Genomic DNA, 19,832 nt, shown 5'->3' with positions numbered 1-19,832 from the left:
AGCACAGGACTCTTAACCGTAAGGTTTTGGTTTCTGCTACCATGTTGGGCAAAAAAGTTGCAGGGGTCGGACCAAAATAATAATAATAATAATAATAATAATAATAATAATAATAATAATTTTGCACTTGAATCATGCCATCCGTGCCAGTGCGAGGGTTGGTTTAGATGACCTTCCTGGGTCCCAGGGGTTCAGGTGGTGCTTATCGCGATTCAGTTGGCATGAATTTAACCTTTTATTCTTTTACACAGTTTAGCGTGCGTGTGCGCAGTTAGGTTGGCTGGTTCTGTCCTGAGTGTAGGTTAATCGGTCAGGCAAATAACTAATATGTAAATAATCATATAAAACAGCTGCTTCATAGGGCAATAAAATTTAAATCAGGCCCGAAATTCAAGTTTGACTGGAACAGTGTAGACGCCCTTCATCCTTCAGGTTGCAGGCATGGCCCCCGGACGCAAGGAGAGCTCCCCCCCTTGTGAGGTTGAGCCCACCCCTAAAGCCTCGGCAAGGGGCACTCCGAGCAACGCGGTAAGAGCAGCCAAGAAAATTAAAAAAAGGGCATTATCATCTGGCAGGAAGGTCCCTCCCATGAAATTGGTACTCGCCAAGAAAAAGGTTAGGGAAGATCCATTGGAGGGCCCCTCCACCTCTAAGGCTAGGCTCTACCGGGCCTCCCCTAAGGTGATAAGATGTGTTTCACCACCAGAGTCTGTTGCTGAGAGCGATATTTCATCGGCCAGTGTCGATGAGCTGCAGGAATTAAGGCACAAAAACCGCATCCTGCAGCGTCGTCTGGCTAAGGCTAGGGATAGGTCCGGATCCCCTCGCAGGCGCTCTCGCGTAGGGAGGCGTAAGCACAGGCGCAGGTCACCGGTTTCCAGCTCGATGGACAGCTCCTCCAGCCCCGATTTGCGCAGGACACGACGCGGGAAGAAGAGGTCGCGCAGTTCAAGAAAACATGGACGCAGGCACCAGCGGGATTCATCGGATTCTTCAGACCTTTCTGGTACGTATGACTCCTCATGCGATGAGTCGGATGAGGAGCGCTGCAAGGGTTTCTGGGTCACAACAAGCAAGGCTCCCGGCCTGCCGAGTTGGATTTGGGAACGGCGCACTCGGCGTCACCGCCGTGCCTTTGGGGCCAAGGAGCCGTGCGGGGAAGATGGATTGGATGCTAAAGGCAAGGTACGGGCATCCAACTTCAGGCGGGCAGATCAGCCACCCGGTATTCGGCTCAAAAAGAAGCTGCGCGACAGCATATTAAACGGCGAATTCGTGGATATGTTTTCTCTCCTTTCACCAGCTTACGTGTGTAGTTCCAAGTATAAGCCAAAATTGCATAGGAAAAAGGAGAAGGTCGAGGTAGATAGGACGTTCGATAATTGGCTAATCGCATATGCTTCTTACATGGGGTTGGTGTCTGCCGCTTATCCCGATAGGGCCTGGCATCTGGCTAATTACTTGGGGATCATCCTAAAGGCCAAAAAGATGGCGGGGGACAGTGCTGCCCTGGAGTATGATGAGGAATTTAGGGGAAGGGCGGCCGCAGACCCCAAGGCACGCTGGGACATAAAAGACAGCGACATTTGGTCGGAGGTAGTGGCCCCCCATTTCCGTAAGCAGCCTCATGGGGATAAAGCAGGTAAACCCCCCTCAAAAATGAGGAGGGTGACTGTCTCTGCGTGCTGGGAGTATAACAATGGGTTGTGTAGCAGGGACAGTTGCCGCTTCGACCATGTGTGCGAGCGTTGTGGTGGTTCGCATCCGCGCGCAAAGTGCTTTCGAGCCAAGCTGCCTTTTCGAGCCTTTCGGAAGACTGGATCTGGGAGTGCGTTCAAGGATGCCAAGGGAGACTCAGGAGCCTCCACCTCTGGCACCCAGCAGGCCAAGGCCAGCTCTAAGAAATGAGGTTTTGTCCACCCTGGCCCCGACCCCGGTTTCTTTGGCTGCTATGTTACCTTTCTTGCAAGCTTATCCCAACAGGACGGCGGCCAGCTACTTGGAGGCCGGATTTCGCCACGGTTTCCGCATACCAGTTTCCAGTTCACCAGTTTCGAGAACCCCTCCCAATCAGAAGGCGGTAAGGGAAATGCCCCTGGTTGCATCCAACAAAATCGAGAAGGAGCTGCGCCTAGGCAGGATAGCTGGCCCTTTTCCTGCCCCCCCCCCGTTTAGAAATTTTATAGTTTCCCCGCTTGGCATAGTGCCCAAGAAAATCTCGGGTGAGTTCCGCATGATTCACAATTTGTCTTACCCTAAGGGGAGGTCTGTAAACGCTGCCATACCCCGGGAATACTGCTCAGTTAAATATGCGTCCTTGGATGTGGCCATTAAAATGATTAGGGAACTCGGCCCGGGGGCCTTATTAGCAAAATGTGACATTGAGTCAGCCTTTCGGCTGCTCCCAGTCCACCCTGAGGATTTTTGGCTCTTGGGATTTAAATTCAATAACAGTTGGTACTTCGATAAGGCCATGCCTATGGGTTGTTCCGTGGCCTGTGCGGCCTTCGAGGCTTTCAGCACATTCATTGAGTGGGCCATGAAGACAACATCTGGTTCCCAGTACGTGTGTCATTACTTAGATGACTTTCTGATAATGGGGGCCCCTGATACCCCCTCCTGCGCTCTAGCTTTAGCTAGTTTCATGCGCCTGGCGGCAGACTTTGGTATTCCATTGGCCGCCGATAAGACGGAGGGTCCTTCTACAATTCTCACCTACTTGGGTATCGAACTTGACACTCAGCAGCAGTCATCACGTCTCCCCCAGGCCAAACTTGATTCCTTGAAAGCGCTATTGGAATCAATGTTGCGGGTCAGGAAGACGACCCTTCGCCAGGTCCAGTCGCTAATGGGCCATCTCAATTTCGCATGTAGGGTGGTCGCGCCAGGCCGGGCCTTTTGCGCTCGCCTGGCACGCCTGACAGCCGGAGGGGTAGCCCCCCACCATCACATAAGGGTGACAAAGCAGGTAAAGGAGGATATTAAGATTTGGCTCACATTCCTGCAGGATTATAATGGGGTCTCATTCTGGCAAGAAGTTGTTACCCCAGGGGTGGAATTCCAAGTCCATTCGGATGCCTCTGGCCGCCATGGCTTCGGTGTGTTCTTCAGGGGCCGCTGGTGTGCGCACCCGTGGCCGCCCGCCTGGCATACAGCAGGCATCACTCGCGACCTAACCTTTCTTGAGTTCTTCCCTATTCTAGTTGCCATACGCCTCTGGGGAACCTGTTTCGCAAATTCCAGGGTATGTTTCTGGTCTGACAATCAAGCGGTGGTAAGAATCATATCCAAGCTGTCCCCCAAGTCCGCCCGGGTTATCAGGGTGATGCGCCTGTTTGTACTGGAGTGCCTGAAGCACAATGTTTCCTTCACAGCCCGCTTCATACCTGGTCTCAATAACAACATTGCTGATGCATTATCTCGTTTCCAGATGGAGCGTTTCCGCCAGCTAGCACCGGATGCAGCCCATACCCCAGAGGCCTTTCCAGAAGAGCTGTGGGAGATTGGAAACGAGAAGTAAACCAGGGAGTATTGTCAGCCCTTGCCCCCTCCACTAGACGTTCATATTCCAGGGCCTGGGATGCCTTTGGGCGTTTTTGGGGTTCCAAAATGCGGCGCGCATCTGAGGGGGAAGTACTTCAGTTCCTAGTTTTCCTGAAGCAGAGGGGCCTGGCCACTAGAACGTTAATGCTTTACAGGGCAGCTATATCCTTCTATTGTAAATTTCTTCGTTGGCCGGACCCATGTGATACATTCCACGTTAAAAAAGTTCTGTCAGGCTGGCGTCGTACCATCCCTCAGCGCCAGGATGGCAGAAAGCCCATTACCATAGACATCCTGAATCGACTTTGGGGGAAATTACCAGAAGTTTGCTGGTCAAATTTTGAAACTCGTCTCTTTCGAGCGGCATTCTCGCTGGCCTTCTTTGGGGCTATGCGTATTGGAGAGTGTCTGGCTGCCGGGGCAATTCATGGAGGGTTGCGCGATTCTGACGTCAAGTTCTCTGGGGTCACTGTCAATGTCAAAATTCGGTCATCAAAAACAGACCAATTGCAGAAGGGTGTCACGCTGATGCTGGCCCCAACAGGTCAAGAGGGTGCCTGCCCCTATAAGGACTTACGCAGTTTTTTCAGGGTCCGGCCAAAATGTAAGGGTCCATTCTTCATACATGCTAACATGCGGCCCCTATCCCGGTTTCAATTTACGGCAGTCTTGCGCAAAGTTATAGCGGCCTGTGGAGCTGACCCCCAAGGATACTCTGGGCACTCCTTCCGTATAGGGGCGGCCACTTCGGCAGCAATCCAGGGTTGGGACCCAGCCCGCATCAAGACGTTAGGGCGTTGGCGCTCAGCAGCATACAAAAGTTACATTCGTCCTGGCTCCTCTTCCTTAACACATGCAATTTAACGTTTTGTTGCAGGTTTGCCCATCACGAAGATCTGGGTGGTTGGGCACAGATTCGCGCATTGGGCGGCGGAACATGCTCGGCCTCAAAATGGGGGTCTTCACCTCAACATTCACCCCAAGGTACGCATTTATTGGATGGGCCACCGGGGCATGCGGTGGTCCAGCCTGATGACCACACTTAATAGGGCTACAGCGAAGTATGGCCCCCCGGATATACTGGTGGTTCACCTGGGGGGAAATGACTTGGTTGAGCTTAAGGGCATTGCCCTTACCCTTGCGGCAAGGGCGGATATTGAGAAGCTGCACACCTTGTACCCGGCAATGGCAATAGGCTGGTCCAACCTAATCCCCCGCCTGTGCTGGAGGGGGGTGCTCAATTCTTCCCGCATTAACTATGCGGTACAAAAAATCAACAGAGCTATGCGCAACACCATGCAAAAAATTGGGGGATTCTCTATCCCACACCCCACCATTAGGGTAGATACAGCGGGCATGTTTAGGGCCGATGGGGTACATCTGACACCACTTGGGAATGATCTCTGGCTAAATGACTTGCGGCAGGCCCTCATGGACCGGCTAGACATTTGTCTCTGAACTGAAGGTACGGATCTTGGCCACTTGGTCGTGGGAATTGGCGGCGAGGCCCTTAAGGGCCTCGGGTGGCGGTTTTTAGGCCTTGGCAAGGTTTCCTTTAGTCTATCTTCAAATTGGGAGGGACGCAATCGGGCTCCCTTCCCATGCGGCGGCGTTGCAGGGGCCCTCATAAAGGGCTAAAATCGGGAGTCCCTGGCCCTGGAGCGGCGGCTCGTAGGTCAAACTCTCGGATGTGGTTAGCGGAAGGGCATGCTGTGTAAGTTTGCGCTTTACAGTCCCCTCTCGCAGGCCTCATCAACCTGCATATCCTCAGCCAGAGGGGCTGAGAGGGTTACCTGCCAAGGCCTGGGCCAAGTTTCCCACTTCCTGAATTCAATAAAGTTGTGGCCAATTTTAATCCATATCCTTGACTCTCGACTCTTTATTGGGGAAGGGGGTAGGTACGACAGACAGGAATTTAGCACGTGTGTACGCAATATCCGCCCTCACCCCTCCCCTCAGGTGGGCGGGGTTTGCGACACCGCGCGGGGCTTACCTGGCTGGAGACACCCACCTGAATGACTCGGCCTATGGTCAGCCACCTGGCCAGGTAGGACAAAGGACACCTGGCCGGAGGGGGCGGAGTAAGGCCAAAGAAAAGAGCCCAAAACACATTGGAGAAGCCTCTTTGTTCCTTTTACCTTTTGCAGGCACCCACCCACCCTCCCTCTCTTAACATTCTTTCTTGCAAAAAAAAAAAAAATTCCTTCCTAGGTCAGCGATCATCAGGTAATGGTGTTTTCTTAACGGTGTTTTCTTTACAGCGTAATATTTTGCATTGCAGGCGAGCGGGCGCTGCTGCGGAATAGATGGTTGCTGTATTCAGAACCGGGAAGGAATTTTCCCTGCATTGGCAGGTTTCGCCTTCCCCGCAGCAATTCGTCACAACTTTGGCGGTTTTTAGGCCTTGGCAAGGTTTCCTTTAGTCTATCTTCAAATTGGGAGGGACGCAATCGGGCTCCCTTCCCATGCGGCGGCGTTGCAGGGGCCCTCATAAAGGGCTAAAATCGGGAGTCCCTGGCCCTGGAGCGGCGGCTCGTAGGTCAAACTCTCGGATGTGGTTAGCGGAAGGGCATGCTGTGTAAGTTTGCGCTTTACAGTCCCCTCTCGCAGGCCTCATCAACCTGCATATCCTCAGCCAGAGGGGCTGAGAGGGTTACCTGCCAAGGCCTGGGCCAAGTTTCCCACTTCCTGAATTCAATAAAGTTGTGGCCAATTTTAATCCATATCCTTGACTCTCGACTCTTTATTGGGGAAGGGGGTAGGTACGACAGACAGGAATTTAGCACGTGTGTACGCAATCAGGACCCCTGTCCGCCCTTTAGGAACATTGTCATGAGAGAAAAAAATGCCAAGGCACAGCCTAAGACAATGCTTCTTTCACCCCATTCAAGCCAGCAGTAGAGCACATGCTTTTTGAATGCACACAGGGCCCATTAAAAACCTAGGTAGTGCCTTGCTGGATCCAGTCAAAAGCCCAACTAATTCGGCATCCTGTTCTCACAGTTGCCCATGGGAAGCCCAACAGCAGGACCTTCCCCAATTGTGATTCTCAGCAACTGGCAGAGGCGCAGGCTTCGGCCCAACATTTGGGGGGCTCAGTGTAGCGTCACGCATGTGATGTCATGTGTGTGATGCCAGGAGGAGGCTAAGCGCCCAGCCCAGTGCACCGAGCCTGGCAGCAGACAAGCTGGAACGTGTCCAGAGGAGGGCAACCAAAATGGTCAAAGGCCTGGAAACGATGCCTTATGAGGAACGGCTTAGGGAGCTGGGTATGTTTAGCCTGGAGAAGAGAAGGTTAAGGGGTGATATGATAGCCATGTTCAAATATATGAAAGGATGTCATATGGAGGAAGGAGAAGGATTGTTTTCTGCTGCTCCAGAGAAGCGGACACGGAGCAATGGATTAAAACTTCAAGAAAGAAGATTCCACCTAAACATTAGGAAGAACTTCCTGACAGTAAGAGCTGTTCGGCAGTGGAATTTGCTACCAAGGAGTGTGGTGGAGTCTCCTTCTTTGGAGGTCTTTAAGCAGAGGCTTGACAGCCGTATGTCAAGAATGCTTTGATGGTGTTTCCTGCTTGGCAGGGGGTTGGACTGGATGGCCCTTGTGGTCTCTTCCAACTCTATGATTCTATTATTCTATGATTCTAGACCAGGCAAGCCTCCTGCCAGCCGGGCTGTGGCATGGCTGCAGCTGGCGCAGGCAGGGTGGAAGCTGCCACTGCATCCGCCACAGCAGCCATGGTTGGTGGCAGTGGTAGGGGAAACAGTGGCAGCAACGGAGTGCTGTAGCAAAGGCGGGGGCAGCGGGGGCAGGCAGCCCTGGCTCGGCTCATAGGGAAGAAGGCACAGTTCTGCTCCGTGCCCCGTACCAAGAAGCTGGAGAAACTGGGCCTAGCCCAGTGCCGCACTCCACTCATTGCTCAACCTCCTCCCCCCACTCAATATTGCAGGGGGCTGAATACACCTCAACCTGAAGAAGTTGGCACCTATGGCAACTGGCATTCAGAGGTGTGCTGTCTCTGACAGCAGAGATCCAGCCATCATGGCTAGAGGCTTTTGATAGCCCAGATGCAGTGCCAGGCATTTCCAGTTAAGAAGGTTGCCAGGGCTGTCAAGGGTGGGGGAGATGTGTCTAAGACCACATTTGCATGCCAACCGTTAAGTAATTATGTCTTGGCGCAAATATTATGGCTTCCTCCCATAAAAAGAATATATGTAATATTGCAGCTGGGATAATAAAAAGAAGAAGTAACAATTAGCAAGCTCTCATTTTCCCTTTCATGTATTCCTTTTTCATTTGAGCAGCATGATTCATTGCAAGTCGCTCCTTGGGTTACCTAATTGACAGGGCAATTCAATACATGCCTACTCAAAGGAAAGGCCAATTATATTCAATGGGATTTTACTCCCAGGTAAAGGATTGCAGGTGATAGGTTTGCAGCCTTAAGTCTCTATCGTTTCCATTTTTTCAAAAGGAAAGGTATTAGATTCTCAGTGGCTGGGGATGAATTGCCTAAAATTAGACTGGCTTTCTTGTTCTTGGACTTGTTCCAATGCTAATATGTCCTTTCGTAAATCCGGGGAACCAAAATCGTACACGCCAGTACAAAGGAGGCCTAACAAGAGCCTTCTGTAATGCAATCAGTAATCAATAGCTCCTTTCCTTGTGACTGATTCCTGGGCTTATGTAGGCTGACACCCTTGTTCTCCACAGAAGGATCACCGCCTTGCAGTTATTGTACCAGGTTTTCAGCTTATATAAATTTCAGCACTGCAAAAGTCAATAGGAGCTGGTCCTCTTTACACCAAGGGAGCATGCCAAAGCATTATTTAAAGAGAACAGACCTCCTACAATGCAGGGGTAGATGGTGACCTCAAAAGCAGCGGTCCCGTTCCTTGTGAATTTTCAGAGCTTAGTTCTTGCTTGAACCTGTTGTGTGCATGCACACGAAAGCTCATACTAAAATAAAAACTTAGTTGGTCTTTAAGGTGCTACTGAAGGAATTTTTTTTATTCTGTTTCATCATATTATTCTTTTGACTTCCTTCCTGAATCACCAAAAGGATGGGGAAACTTGTGGCTTTCCAAATCAAAATCTCTGACTATTGGCCATTCTTGCTAAGGTCTTGGGAGCTGAAGTCCTACAACATCTAGTTACAGTTCCTGCTATACAGTCTTTAGGGCAATCGTTCTCAAGTCATTACCTCCAAATTGCCTGATTTACTTTTCATATTAACTCTTTCGGCATAGTTTGCCTGTCAATGAGCCTCTATAAACAGAAGGCAGATTCTTTCACAGTATCATAGAATTGTAGAGTTGGGAGGGGCCCCAGGAGTTACCCAGTCCAACCCCCCGCAATTTAAATGCAATTTAAATGGCAATCACATGACCCTGGGAAGTAAGTTGTTACTGTTCCTTTTCTAGATAGGAGGGAGAGAGGAAGGAAGTGGAAACTAACTCAGCAAATTCCTTAACAGAAGCTGGAGTCCGATTAAAGCTGTGTAGGTTTGTGCCTGGACCCTCTGCTATAAACAATCTCAGTCCTCTTTTAAAATGTTGTGAATCACTAACTGCCTCCCTTCGTGACAAGGGAGAACCAACACATCCACCAGCCAGTGAAGAAACATCTGCTCCAGTGCTTGTTTTCCTCTTCCCTCCACATTCCTATTTTCCTTTTGTAGCATGTCTATTAGATTGTGAGCTTGTGGGAAGGGTCTGCCTCTTCGGCTGGAAGCAATATGCCTCTTAATACCAGTTGCCAAGAATTGCAGGCAGATAGGTTGCTGTGATGCTCAGGTCCTGCTTGTGGGCTTCTTGTAAGCATCTGGTTGGCCACTGTGAGAACAGGATTATGGACTAGGTGAGTCTTTGGCCTCATACAGTGCTTAGAAAAATGGTGTCAGGGAGCTGACAAGGAGAGCAGGTTGTTCACAGGTCAGAGAAAAAGAGCGAAACACTTGGCTAACTTACAGCTAGCTTCCTTGTTAAGGAAAGCAGGACAAAGAATACACAGAGACTTCTAAAAGTTGCTCCTGTATTAAAGGAAGCAGTTGTCCAGACTGGCTTGTAGCTCCCCCTTCATTCCCTATCCCTCTGTGTCAGGCCCCTCCCTTTGCCAAGTCTGACTCCTAGCCCTGCCCTGTTTGGGGGCACCTGCCTGTTTTTGCCTTTTCACTATCCCTCAGGCTCCCAGCCTCCAGCACCTCCCAGCTTTCCCTTTCCTCTGGCCGGTTTCCCGCCACCAGGAGCCAGGGTCCAAATCCTCTTCCTCTGTACTTTCCCTGGGGGGGGGCTTTTGGTCAGGCAGTTTCCACCACTCCTCCTCATCCAGCCAGTTGCCTGACATCTTGTTAAACAAGAAGAAGAAGAACAAAGTAGGTATAACTATGCTCTTATATACAGTGGTACCTCGGTTTGCAAACACAATTGGTTCCGGAAGTCTGTACTTAACCTGAAGCGTACTTAACCTGAAGCGAACTTTTCCATTGAAAGTAATGGAAAGTGGATTAATCTGTTCCAGACGGGTCTGCGAAGTACTCAACCTGAAGCATACTTAACCCAAGGTATGAGTGTAATTGGTTCCGGAAGTCCGTATTTACCTGAAGTGAACTTTCCCATTGAAAGTAATGGAAAGTGGATTAATCCCGTTCCAGACGGGTCCGCAGAGTACTTAAAATACTCAAACCGTAGTCTCCTAGACTAGGGGATATGAAGGGAAATAAAAACAAAATAATTAATTAGTATTTTTAACAGTAAAGTAGAATTGTATTGGAAATAAATGCACGAGTGAATATAAGAGTGGAAAAGGAAGTCAAAAGAGTGCAGAGGGAAGTATAGGGGGAGGGGGAGGGAAAGGGCGGGTAAAGGGGATTGTATTTATGTATATGATTGATTTTACCATCATCTAAGTTTGTTTATTCTTTTGCTGTATATTTTAAAAATCTGAAATAAAGTCTTTTTAACATAAAAAATAAAATAAAATAAAATACTCAAACCGAGGTGTACTTAAACCGAGGTATGACTGTATGCTTTCAGAATGCATCATTCCCCATGAGCACATTGGCAATTTTTTTGGAGTGGGGTGAGGGACTTCCTGTTAGAGCTAGCTGTACCATTCAAAACCAATCCTCTTATCAGAATACTGAGATTTCTTCCATTACACAGTCTCAAGAAACTTTCCTAGGTGGCCTGTTATGCTTAGCAGGATGAATGTCGTATGTTCCATGAACACTAGGGTAGCCGGATCAATTCAATTAAAGAATAATAGGATTGTGCACAGACCTCCCATTCCACGAGTCTTTGCGGCTCCAATGCTATTTCATAAAGCTCTGATTGTACGCATCAAGCAGGTAAAGAGTTTGCCTAATTATAATTATGAAGACTATAGCAGTGGCATTCATGTGAGAGATTAAAAGGAAGCTGGCTATTAATTTGAGATCTTTCGATTGCTATGTAAAGCAATCGCTAAGCAGCTCAGCTTGCGAAAACTCTGACTTGTTATTATCCTCCTAGCCAACCCAGCCCAAGCACACGCTGTGCCTTCTTGGCATTTTCTCCATCGTGCATAAAAAGGGGCAGTTTATCTTGTCTCACTTCACTATGTGTGGAAACTAACACAGCATGAATAACAGAGGAGGCCGTAGACCTTCCACTTTGCTGTGAAATGACTGCTGGGACCACTCTGGATGTCTTGAGGAGCAGCAAAGACCATGAATTCCAACAGGGTGGTGGTGTGAAAGTGGGGGGTGGAGAGATTGCCTAAATTTTGTCCCATTTCAGTTTTTCCGGTACTCATTCATAGGTCCTTCCATCCCAGTTTGCATGGTGTGCTGTTGTTTTGTAAAAAGATACTCTTAACAGTCTGCATTTCAGTTGTGCATATGACCATACACAATCATAGTAGTATTTATTATACATGTTCAATTTTCACATTCAGAAGAGTGCTCCAAGATGACTTATAGCATAGAAAACAGCAACAACAGCAGTGTTTTTTTCCTAGAAAAAAAGGTGACGGAACTCATCATGAACACCTCCCTTGTTCTCTTAAAAAAAGGTAAAGGACCCCTGGATGGTTAAGTCCAGTCAAAGGCGACTATGGGGTTGTGGCGCGCATCTCGCTTTCAGGTCAAGGGAGCCGGCGTTTGTCCCCAGACAGCTTTCTGGGTCATGTGGCCAGCATGACTAAACAGCTTCTGGTGCAACAGGACACTGTGACAGAAACCAGAGCACACGAAAATGCCATTTACCTTCCCGCCGCAGCGGCACCTCTTTATCTACTTGCACTGGTATGCTTTTGAACTGCTAGGTTGCAGCAGCTGGGACAGAGCAATGGGAGCTCACCCCGTCATGGGGATTCAAACTGCTGACCTTCTGATCAGCCAGCCCAAGTGGCTCAGTGGTTTAGACCACAGTGCCACCCACATCCTTTGTTCTCTTATAATGGCAATGGGGCCCACCTCACCTGAGAGGTGCTGGAACTGAGTTCCAGTGAGTTCTGGCTGAGGAAAAAGCCCTGAGCACAACCCAAGCCTGATATCTACAGGGTTGAGCATGTTTAGAATAGGAAGATATTGGACTGTCTTGGACCACACCAGTATAACTCTCTCATCCCTACTGAACTAGTGTTACACTGTCTCAGAAGAGGTTCAGCCTGTGGAGCTTAAGCAAGCAGAATTTACACCAGTGTAAGTGCCCCCCCAAAAAAGGGGCATGGCAGGGGCAGAAGAGGGTAAGAAGGGAATCACAGCTATTCCAAACCCCTTCCAGCTCAGTCATGTGACCTGGCAACCCAGTGGAACTTGCACCATCACCAGCAAAAAGGCTGGAGTAAATAACAGGGTTTGGAATATGGGCAGTGTGTGTCAGCTTCCTGTAAAACTCTGTTAAAAAACATTCATAAAACATGATGCCTCAACCTGCTCATCCAAAAACATTGATAAAAGGACCAAGCCTTCCCAACCTCTAAAAGAGCAAAGAAGCATAACTCACTAGCCTCTGAATTAATGACGACTGTACATAATTCCTCTAGATTATCCATGCCTTTTCACATACACTTCTCATGCACAACATTGCAAAATCTGGAGATGTGTTTTGAGCCACAAGCCAGTTCAGGACCGTCTTATTACGTCAGTCCACTGCCAAAAGCAGACCGAACGAATTCTTCCTCCATGTCTAAGTGAAGGTCTAGGAGATAAAGGTAAAGGTAAAGGGACCCCTGACCATTAGGTCCAGTCGTGACCAACTCTGGGGTTACGCGCTCATCTCGCATTATTGGCCGAGGGAGCCGGCGTACAGCTTCCAGATCATGTGGCCAGCATGACAAAGCCGCTTCTGGCAAACCAGAGCAGCACATGGAAACGCCGTTTACCTTCCCGCTGTAGCGGTTCCTATTTGTCTACTTGCACTTTGATGTGCTTTCGAACTGCTAGGTTGGCAGGAGCAGGGACCGAGCAACGGGAGCTCACCCCGTCGCAGGGATTCGAACCGCCGACCTTCTGATCAGCAAGCCCTAGGCTCAGTGGTTTAACCACAGCGCCACCTGGGTCCGAACGAATTCTTCCTCCATGTCTAAGTGAAGGTCTAGGAGAAGCAGCCCCAAATAAAGAAAGAGAACAAGCTTCCCACCTCGCCTGCCCTCACAGCCGAGTTCCCTTCCATTAGGTTTGTATCAAGTTGCCAATGCTAGTAGCCAGGAAGCCGTTAGGAAGGAAATGGTTTCCTTTGGCCCTGCAGGAATAATTGTCTATACGTGACTCATGACAGCCAGTCCTTGTTTCCTTATTGTTAGAGACATTCGGATCGGCAATTTCCCATTCATTTCTTTACTCACTTCCATTCTTCAGGCCTAGAGGGGGGCGGGTAGGAACCAAACTCCGCAACAAATAGAATCCAGTTTTGAAGCTTCCTATGAAAAGCATCGTGTCCTCTTGAGATAAAGCATCAAGCATACACTTCATCTCTTGGCCTCTCTCATTAAGGTGATGTCCTGCCAGGTACTGATGGCTTGCTTATTTAATTCCCTCTAAAGCCTATATTGGGGGAGGAGGAAATAAAAGCATCTGCAGCTCTTTTGCAAGAAAGCAGCATTAACCAGAGCCGGCATTTCTTTGTAACTTCAGGTGCTGCTCAAAACTGCCTAGAGAACAGCACTCATCCTCCTCAAAAAGGCGTAATTTTACCACTTTCGAAATCGGGGAAAAACAGAAAACGAGACTGATCTAATTATCACAGCACCTTTCTCTTTTGTCCACCTAGGTACAATATTTGCCTCTCCTTCCCCCCCCCCTTTGTCACAGGCTGCCGATGCTTTGGGAAGCAATAGAAAACCACAATAGCTGTATTTACTCCCAGCTGTGCCACAATAAAGGCAAATCTTTGGGTTTGCTGTCTCAGTGAGCAAACATATGAATTCAGTTCCCTTGTATGCATTGCATTTCTGGATATCAAGGTGACATCTCTCTGTGGGGAGAGAATTGCTTTGACCGATCTCCTAATCTTCAGCTGTTGTTTGTGGAACAGTCTGAAGTCCAAACAGCGGTCACTTATGGCCTGACTTGTATATCTCACCGGGTGAAATATACTCGGAGTCGAGAGTGAATTTCATGCTCTTTATTCAGCTCATAGTCATCAAGGAGAAGAAGAGAAGAATGGCTCTTTTCCCAAAACCATCTGCTTATATACATTATTTACACAATGGGCCTTGCGTGATTGGCTACTTCAGGGCTCCACCTGTGGGCCAATCAGGTTGTGGATTGACTTCTGCCTGCAGCCTGATTGGCTGCTCCTACAGGCCAATCAGGTTGCAGATTCACTTCTGCCAGCTGCCTGATTGGCTGCTCCTGTCGGCCAATCAGGTTGCGGATTCACTTTCACCTGGAGTTGGATTGGGTAGCTCCTGCTGATTCTGAATCCTATTGTTCTAGGATTCAGCTCAGTACATAACACCGGGCAAGCAATATATTTTAGGCAGTGCTGGCGTTCCATGCAGATGCTGCAATGAGTGCGTACCTGGACTCACATGCGTACAACCAATACTCAGGTATGTTCATATACACACTGCTGAGAGGTATGGGATCTTTTGCTGGGGTTGTGACGTGCATTTGTTATGGATGTTGTGGATGTGTTAACTCTCCGTCTTATGCCTAGAAGAAGCTCTCACACAAAGAAATAGGGAAATCTTGGTTTACTATATAACACAGGAATGACAGAATATATAAAAAATGCTGCTTTAGACAGCAAAGTTACAGTCAAAGCAGGTAGCAAATTACAATACATACACACTTAAAGAGGAAAAGATTCTCTAACCATTCTAAAGGCCTACAGAAACATGGGCATGGCAATTTTGTCATAAGCCCACACTAGAAGGCGGAGGGGGGAGTATACCTGTGCTTAATGCAAAGCAGATGTGTGAAGGAGCGTCTCCACCCCCATCATTCAGCCCGGACACTGAGGTCCAGATCTGAGGGCCTTCTGGCTGTTCCCTCACTGTAAGATGTGAGGTTACAGGGAACCAGGCAGAGGGCCTTCTCGGTGGTGGCACCTGCCCTGTGGAACACCCTCCCATCAGATATCAAGGAAATAAACAATTATCTGACTTTTAGAAGATGTCTGAAGGCAGCCCTGTATGGGGAAGTTTTTGAAGTTTGATGTTTTATCATGTTTTTAATATTCTGTTGGGAGCTGCCCAACCCGCAGACAACAACCAATATTTTCTCCCCCAAGGGTTGTGCCCCTTCCTCTGCAATGTCATGAAGCTACCGTTTCAGCTTGGAGCTTGGACATCTCTCCGTTTACGAAGGGGACGGGGAGGCAGAAACAAATCCGTTTGCGACGTAGCTCTGAAAATCAGCGGGGACAAGAGAGCACTGTGGGTATTAAACAGCGTCTGATTGCATTTCCTGATCTTCCCAGAAACACTTTGCCCACATTAATGCTGCAGTCAGGAACCCACAGAGGAGAGGATTTGGAAAGAACAACAGTTTAAAAGGATTTAATAAAATATTTATAAACCGTGCATCCAGTCTTTCAGGGAGGAAAAGACTGCCCTTTGGATTGCAAAACGGATTCGGCTGCCCATTTGCTTGGTTCTAGTTTTTTTCTTTTTTTAATGTTATCAAGGGATTGGGTTATCTAATGGACCGTTTAAAAGCTGTGGCTCAGAGTCTGAGGTGAAATCGACAACATCTAGAAAGAGCATAAATTATATCGGCGCAGTCTGTCTTCCCCCCACCCCTTTCCCCCTCTCTTTTGCCTGTGAAATGGGGCTTTATCAACACAAAATGGCTAGAGGAGAACATGGCTTTGCTGCTGTGTCTTCTGATTTAGAATTCTGTGTATCAACAGTGACCACGCAGATGCTTCATGGGAATTACCCATCCCTAGTGGTTAAATCCCCAGGGCACCAGCAGTCAAAAAGAAATCCTGGAAACTAGAAGTAGCTTTTTAAAAGAAAAAAGAAAAAAAAGAAACTATACCTATTGAGCAAATTCTGTTCAAAAGCCACCTGGCAAATAACGATCACAGTATTTTACTGAGTGAACACAATATATTGATTGTGTGTTCTCAATCAGGCAGACTGCCTGCTTCTGCCGGCCTTAATTGCCTGGCACGGACTCCAAAGGCCTCTTGCCTTCGCAGCCAAAGGACGATCCACATACCTCGTAAATTCCCGGAACGCTGCTCCAGCCAACAGCAGTCCTACTCCAGTGTAAAGCCTCGGATCTGAGCCCATAACCTTGATGTCGGAACCGGGGGGTGAAAAGCCAGCTGGCTCGGCCCCAGCCGGAGTGTCTCCCCTCTCAGCCTTGCCGCTGCAGAGATCCATTAGTCATCCTCCTCTGACGTGCGTCAATGACTCCAACTGCAGAGCAGGCTTGAGCACACATTACTGAGCAGAGTAATCACACAACAGAATCAGGCCTGAGGTGTGGAAACAATACTAAGCTACGCATTTATTATACATAAATCAGGACAAAGAAAAACACGTCCTCTCTCCTTGTCGTTCTTCTCGGGGAGAGAGAAAACAAACGCAATAAAGAGCGGAAGTTTCGCTCACACCAGCAATCTGTGCTGGAATGTAAACAGACATGTGACATGTAACAATCCCACATACTGTAGCTGCAGCTCAGGAGGAGTGTAATCTCAACATTGATTACTTAGCTGGGGTAGCTCTGTCAGTAGAGCAGGAGACTCTTAATCTCAGGGTCATGGGTTTGAGCCCCATGTTGGGCAGAAAATTCCTGCATTGCAGGGGTTGGACTAGATGACCCTTGTGGCCCCTTCCAACTCTACGATCCTATGATCTGATGATGGCACACTGTGCAAACAGGCTCCTAGTTCCTTTCTGGTGCTGGTGCCTTACCTTGGGAGCTCTGTAGAGCTTGGGATCAGCTACTTGAGGGATCTCATCTGCCTCCAAATCAGCTTGTCCATGAGTCAAGAGAGTGGTAGGGGAACTTTTTACCGCCTGAGGGGCATATTCGCTTTTGGACAACCTGCAGGAGGTGATATACCAGTGGTGGGCAGGACACGGGTCAACAGTGGATCGAACTATGGATGTGAATTCATTGGAATCTACACAAACCCCTCTCTATCCTCCAGGCAAACACTAAATGGATACTGTGACTCTTCCTCAGACCCCTATGCTAGCACTTGGGTTTCTTTGGTTCCAACACCAGATAGTTCAGATGTACACCCTTTGAAAATGGCACAGGGGTCAAGCTGGAATCCAAATCTCAAATTAAAATTGTGTCCCCAGTGCACATACTAGATTTCATTCCAATGTTCAGTGGAGATACCTTGTTATGGGGGGAGGGAGCAGACAGAACCCCAAATGGGGGAGTCAAAAGCTTCATCTTTCTCGGCCAATAAAACCCCTTTTTGCTCCTTCTAGTTACTAAAAGGAAGCAGATTTGTGCAAATTGCTTAAACTCCTCCCGTCTATAGAATTGTGTAGTTCAGAATTGTTGCAAGGGAGGGCTTCTGAAACTTGCCACAACTTTCCAGGTGTATATATCAGGGGTCCCCAAACTAAGGCCCGGGGGCCCAATCGCCTTCTAAATCCGGCCAACGGACGGTCCGGGAATCAGCATGTTTTTACATGAGTAGAATGTGTTCTTTCATTTAAAATGCATCTCTGGGTTATTTGTGAGGCCTGCCTGGTGTCCCATGAGTAGAATGTGTCCTTTTATTTAAAATGCATCTCTGGGTTATTTGTGGGGCATGGGAATTCATTCATTTTTTTTTCAAAATATAGTCTGCCCCCCCCCCACAAGGTCTGGGGGACAGTGGACCAGCCCCCTGCTGAAAAAGTTTGCTTTGCAACAGTTCTCTTGCAACAATTCTGAACTATATGATTTGAACATCCAATCTCATGCGTATATCTTACCACACATTCCTAGGCATGATGACTTATAAATAAGTCTTTCTATGGCTACATACACACTCCCCCCCCCCCCTGTAAACAGTGGATACTTAGTAGTACTCATTTTTTCTACATAGTCCACATACAACCTATTGCATATTTTCCACCCCTGAAAGGCACTTTTTTGAGAAACTAGAATCATTCAGAAATTGGAAGTTCTTTGTAGACTGATTCTGCCTTGCCCCACAACATGTCCATTAGAAAACAGGTGCAGGTGGCTCTGCCAATTCAGGGGCCGTATCGGCACCTGTCCAATGGTGTTGTGGACGGCGGGTATCAAGATTGTGATCCCCACTTCATTCTTCATTCATCTGGGGCATGTGCAGGGAGGAAAATGTATGGATCAATGGGAGGGTTTTCAGACATGTCTCAACTAACCACATATACCCTTGTGGACAGCAAGATCTAGAATCAATCTAGACCTAAACCCGGTCAGATGGGCATTATCACCATCAACATAACAACAACAACAACAACAACAACAACAACAACGGCATGCTGAGGACAAGCATGAACAGTTTCCAACTGACAAAAACTACTTTTTTGTCCTACAAACAGGTTAGTATGTATGCAGCCTAAAACCAATGTGGCTTACTCCATGGTACATTTAGGGCTGCAGCTTAAAAGCACAATTCTATATGTGTCTCCTCAGAAGTAAGCAGTGCTGGGGGGAATGGGTCTTTCTCACAGGTGAATGACTATGGCATCACAACCTATGAATGGTTGGTTAGTCCACAGTGCATTTATTTAAAACACTTGTGCTGAATTATTAACAGTCACCGAAAGGATCCGATTGTTACGACAGAGAAATGTTAGCTTGTGGAAAAACCGAAACAAACCACTGCTGTTGTTCCAATATGCATGCATTGGGAACAGTCTTGCTCTGTGAAAAAATCTTTGGGTGAAGATGGATAAAGAAAAGCAAATTGCACCATCTGCTGGCCAATTCTCATTCAACAGAGAGGAAGTAAACGGAAAGCGCCAGAGGCCAAAAAGAAAAAGGGGGGGAAGCCCTGGTGGTTTCTACAAGGGTGGTTCTGATTTTGGGCCAGACTTCTAGCTAAGGCTCCCTTTCTGCCAGTGCTGTAGATGCAAGCATAGAGAAAACTTTCTGAGCAGATCAGATGTACCTTGATTTCAGGATGCAATACTTTCAAGATAACAACTGCCAGGAGACAAGCAATTGCTTTCACAGAGGCATTGAATCATAGAATTGTAGGGTTGGAAGAGACCCTGAGGGTCATCAAAGTCCAGCCCCCTGCAATGCAGGAATATGCCGCTGCCCCATATGGAGAATCAAACCTGCAACCTTGGCATTACTGGCACCAAGCTCTAACTGGCTGAGCTGTCCATTGGCCCCATTGGTTGCTGATATTTGAGCAAGGCGAATCTGCTTCACTCTATTAACTGCTTTACTGCACATTGTGACTACTTAATGCTGTGTGTGTGTGTGTGTGTGTGTTTGTGTGTGTGTATACACATACATACACACAGAGAGAGACGTAAATAAATTAATACGTGTCTCTCTGTGTGTATGTATCAACTACAACAACTAGTTAAATGAAATCAGACAGAAAGCTAGATAGCCATGTGAGCCCATTCAATTTGGAAAAGGAACAGGAGGGTAACTAAACAGCTGACAGTGAGCAAACTTTCAAGCTCATCAATACTCTTCATCAGGCTGATTGTTTATGTGCTTCATCACATCCACATTTTTTAAAAAATTCAATGCATTGTCAGAATATTATGAGGAGAGGGGCTTTTGATTACATTCCAGTGATTGCCTGTATGATGACAACACTCCCATTTGTTGCATCAACTGTGCAACATATTTCTTTACCAAATAATATTTTTTTATTTTAAA

General features: G+C 47.8%; 1 protein-coding gene and 1 long non-coding RNA gene across 2 annotated transcripts in view; one reads left to right on the top strand and one right to left on the bottom strand.

Annotated features, from left to right (window-relative positions):
* LOC148687497 (uncharacterized) overlaps nucleotides 1–16,544 on the bottom strand; it is a 47,562-nt gene extending 31,018 nt beyond the window's left edge. The window contains exon 1 of the long non-coding RNA XR_015947810.1: nucleotides 16,203–16,544. This is a non-coding gene — a long non-coding RNA (uncharacterized LOC148687497). The remainder of the gene's footprint in view (nucleotides 1–16,202) is intronic.
* On the top strand, nucleotides 3,348–6,266 carry LOC148687498 (uncharacterized). Its single transcript, XM_088660615.1, has one exon. The coding sequence runs from the start codon at nucleotides 4,543–4,545 to the stop codon at nucleotides 4,999–5,001; it is 459 nt and encodes a 152-aa protein (XP_088516741.1). The 5' UTR covers nucleotides 3,348–4,542; the 3' UTR covers nucleotides 5,002–6,266.
* Nucleotides 16,545–19,832: the final 3,288 nt, after the last annotated feature.

Source organism: Zootoca vivipara, chromosome 1 (assembly GCF_965207765.1).
Source record: "Zootoca vivipara chromosome 1, rZooViv2.hap1.1, whole genome shotgun sequence".
Classification (NCBI taxonomy): domain Eukaryota; kingdom Metazoa; phylum Chordata; class Lepidosauria; order Squamata; family Lacertidae; genus Zootoca; species Zootoca vivipara.
This window is presented reverse-complemented; position numbering and strand designations above follow the sequence as displayed.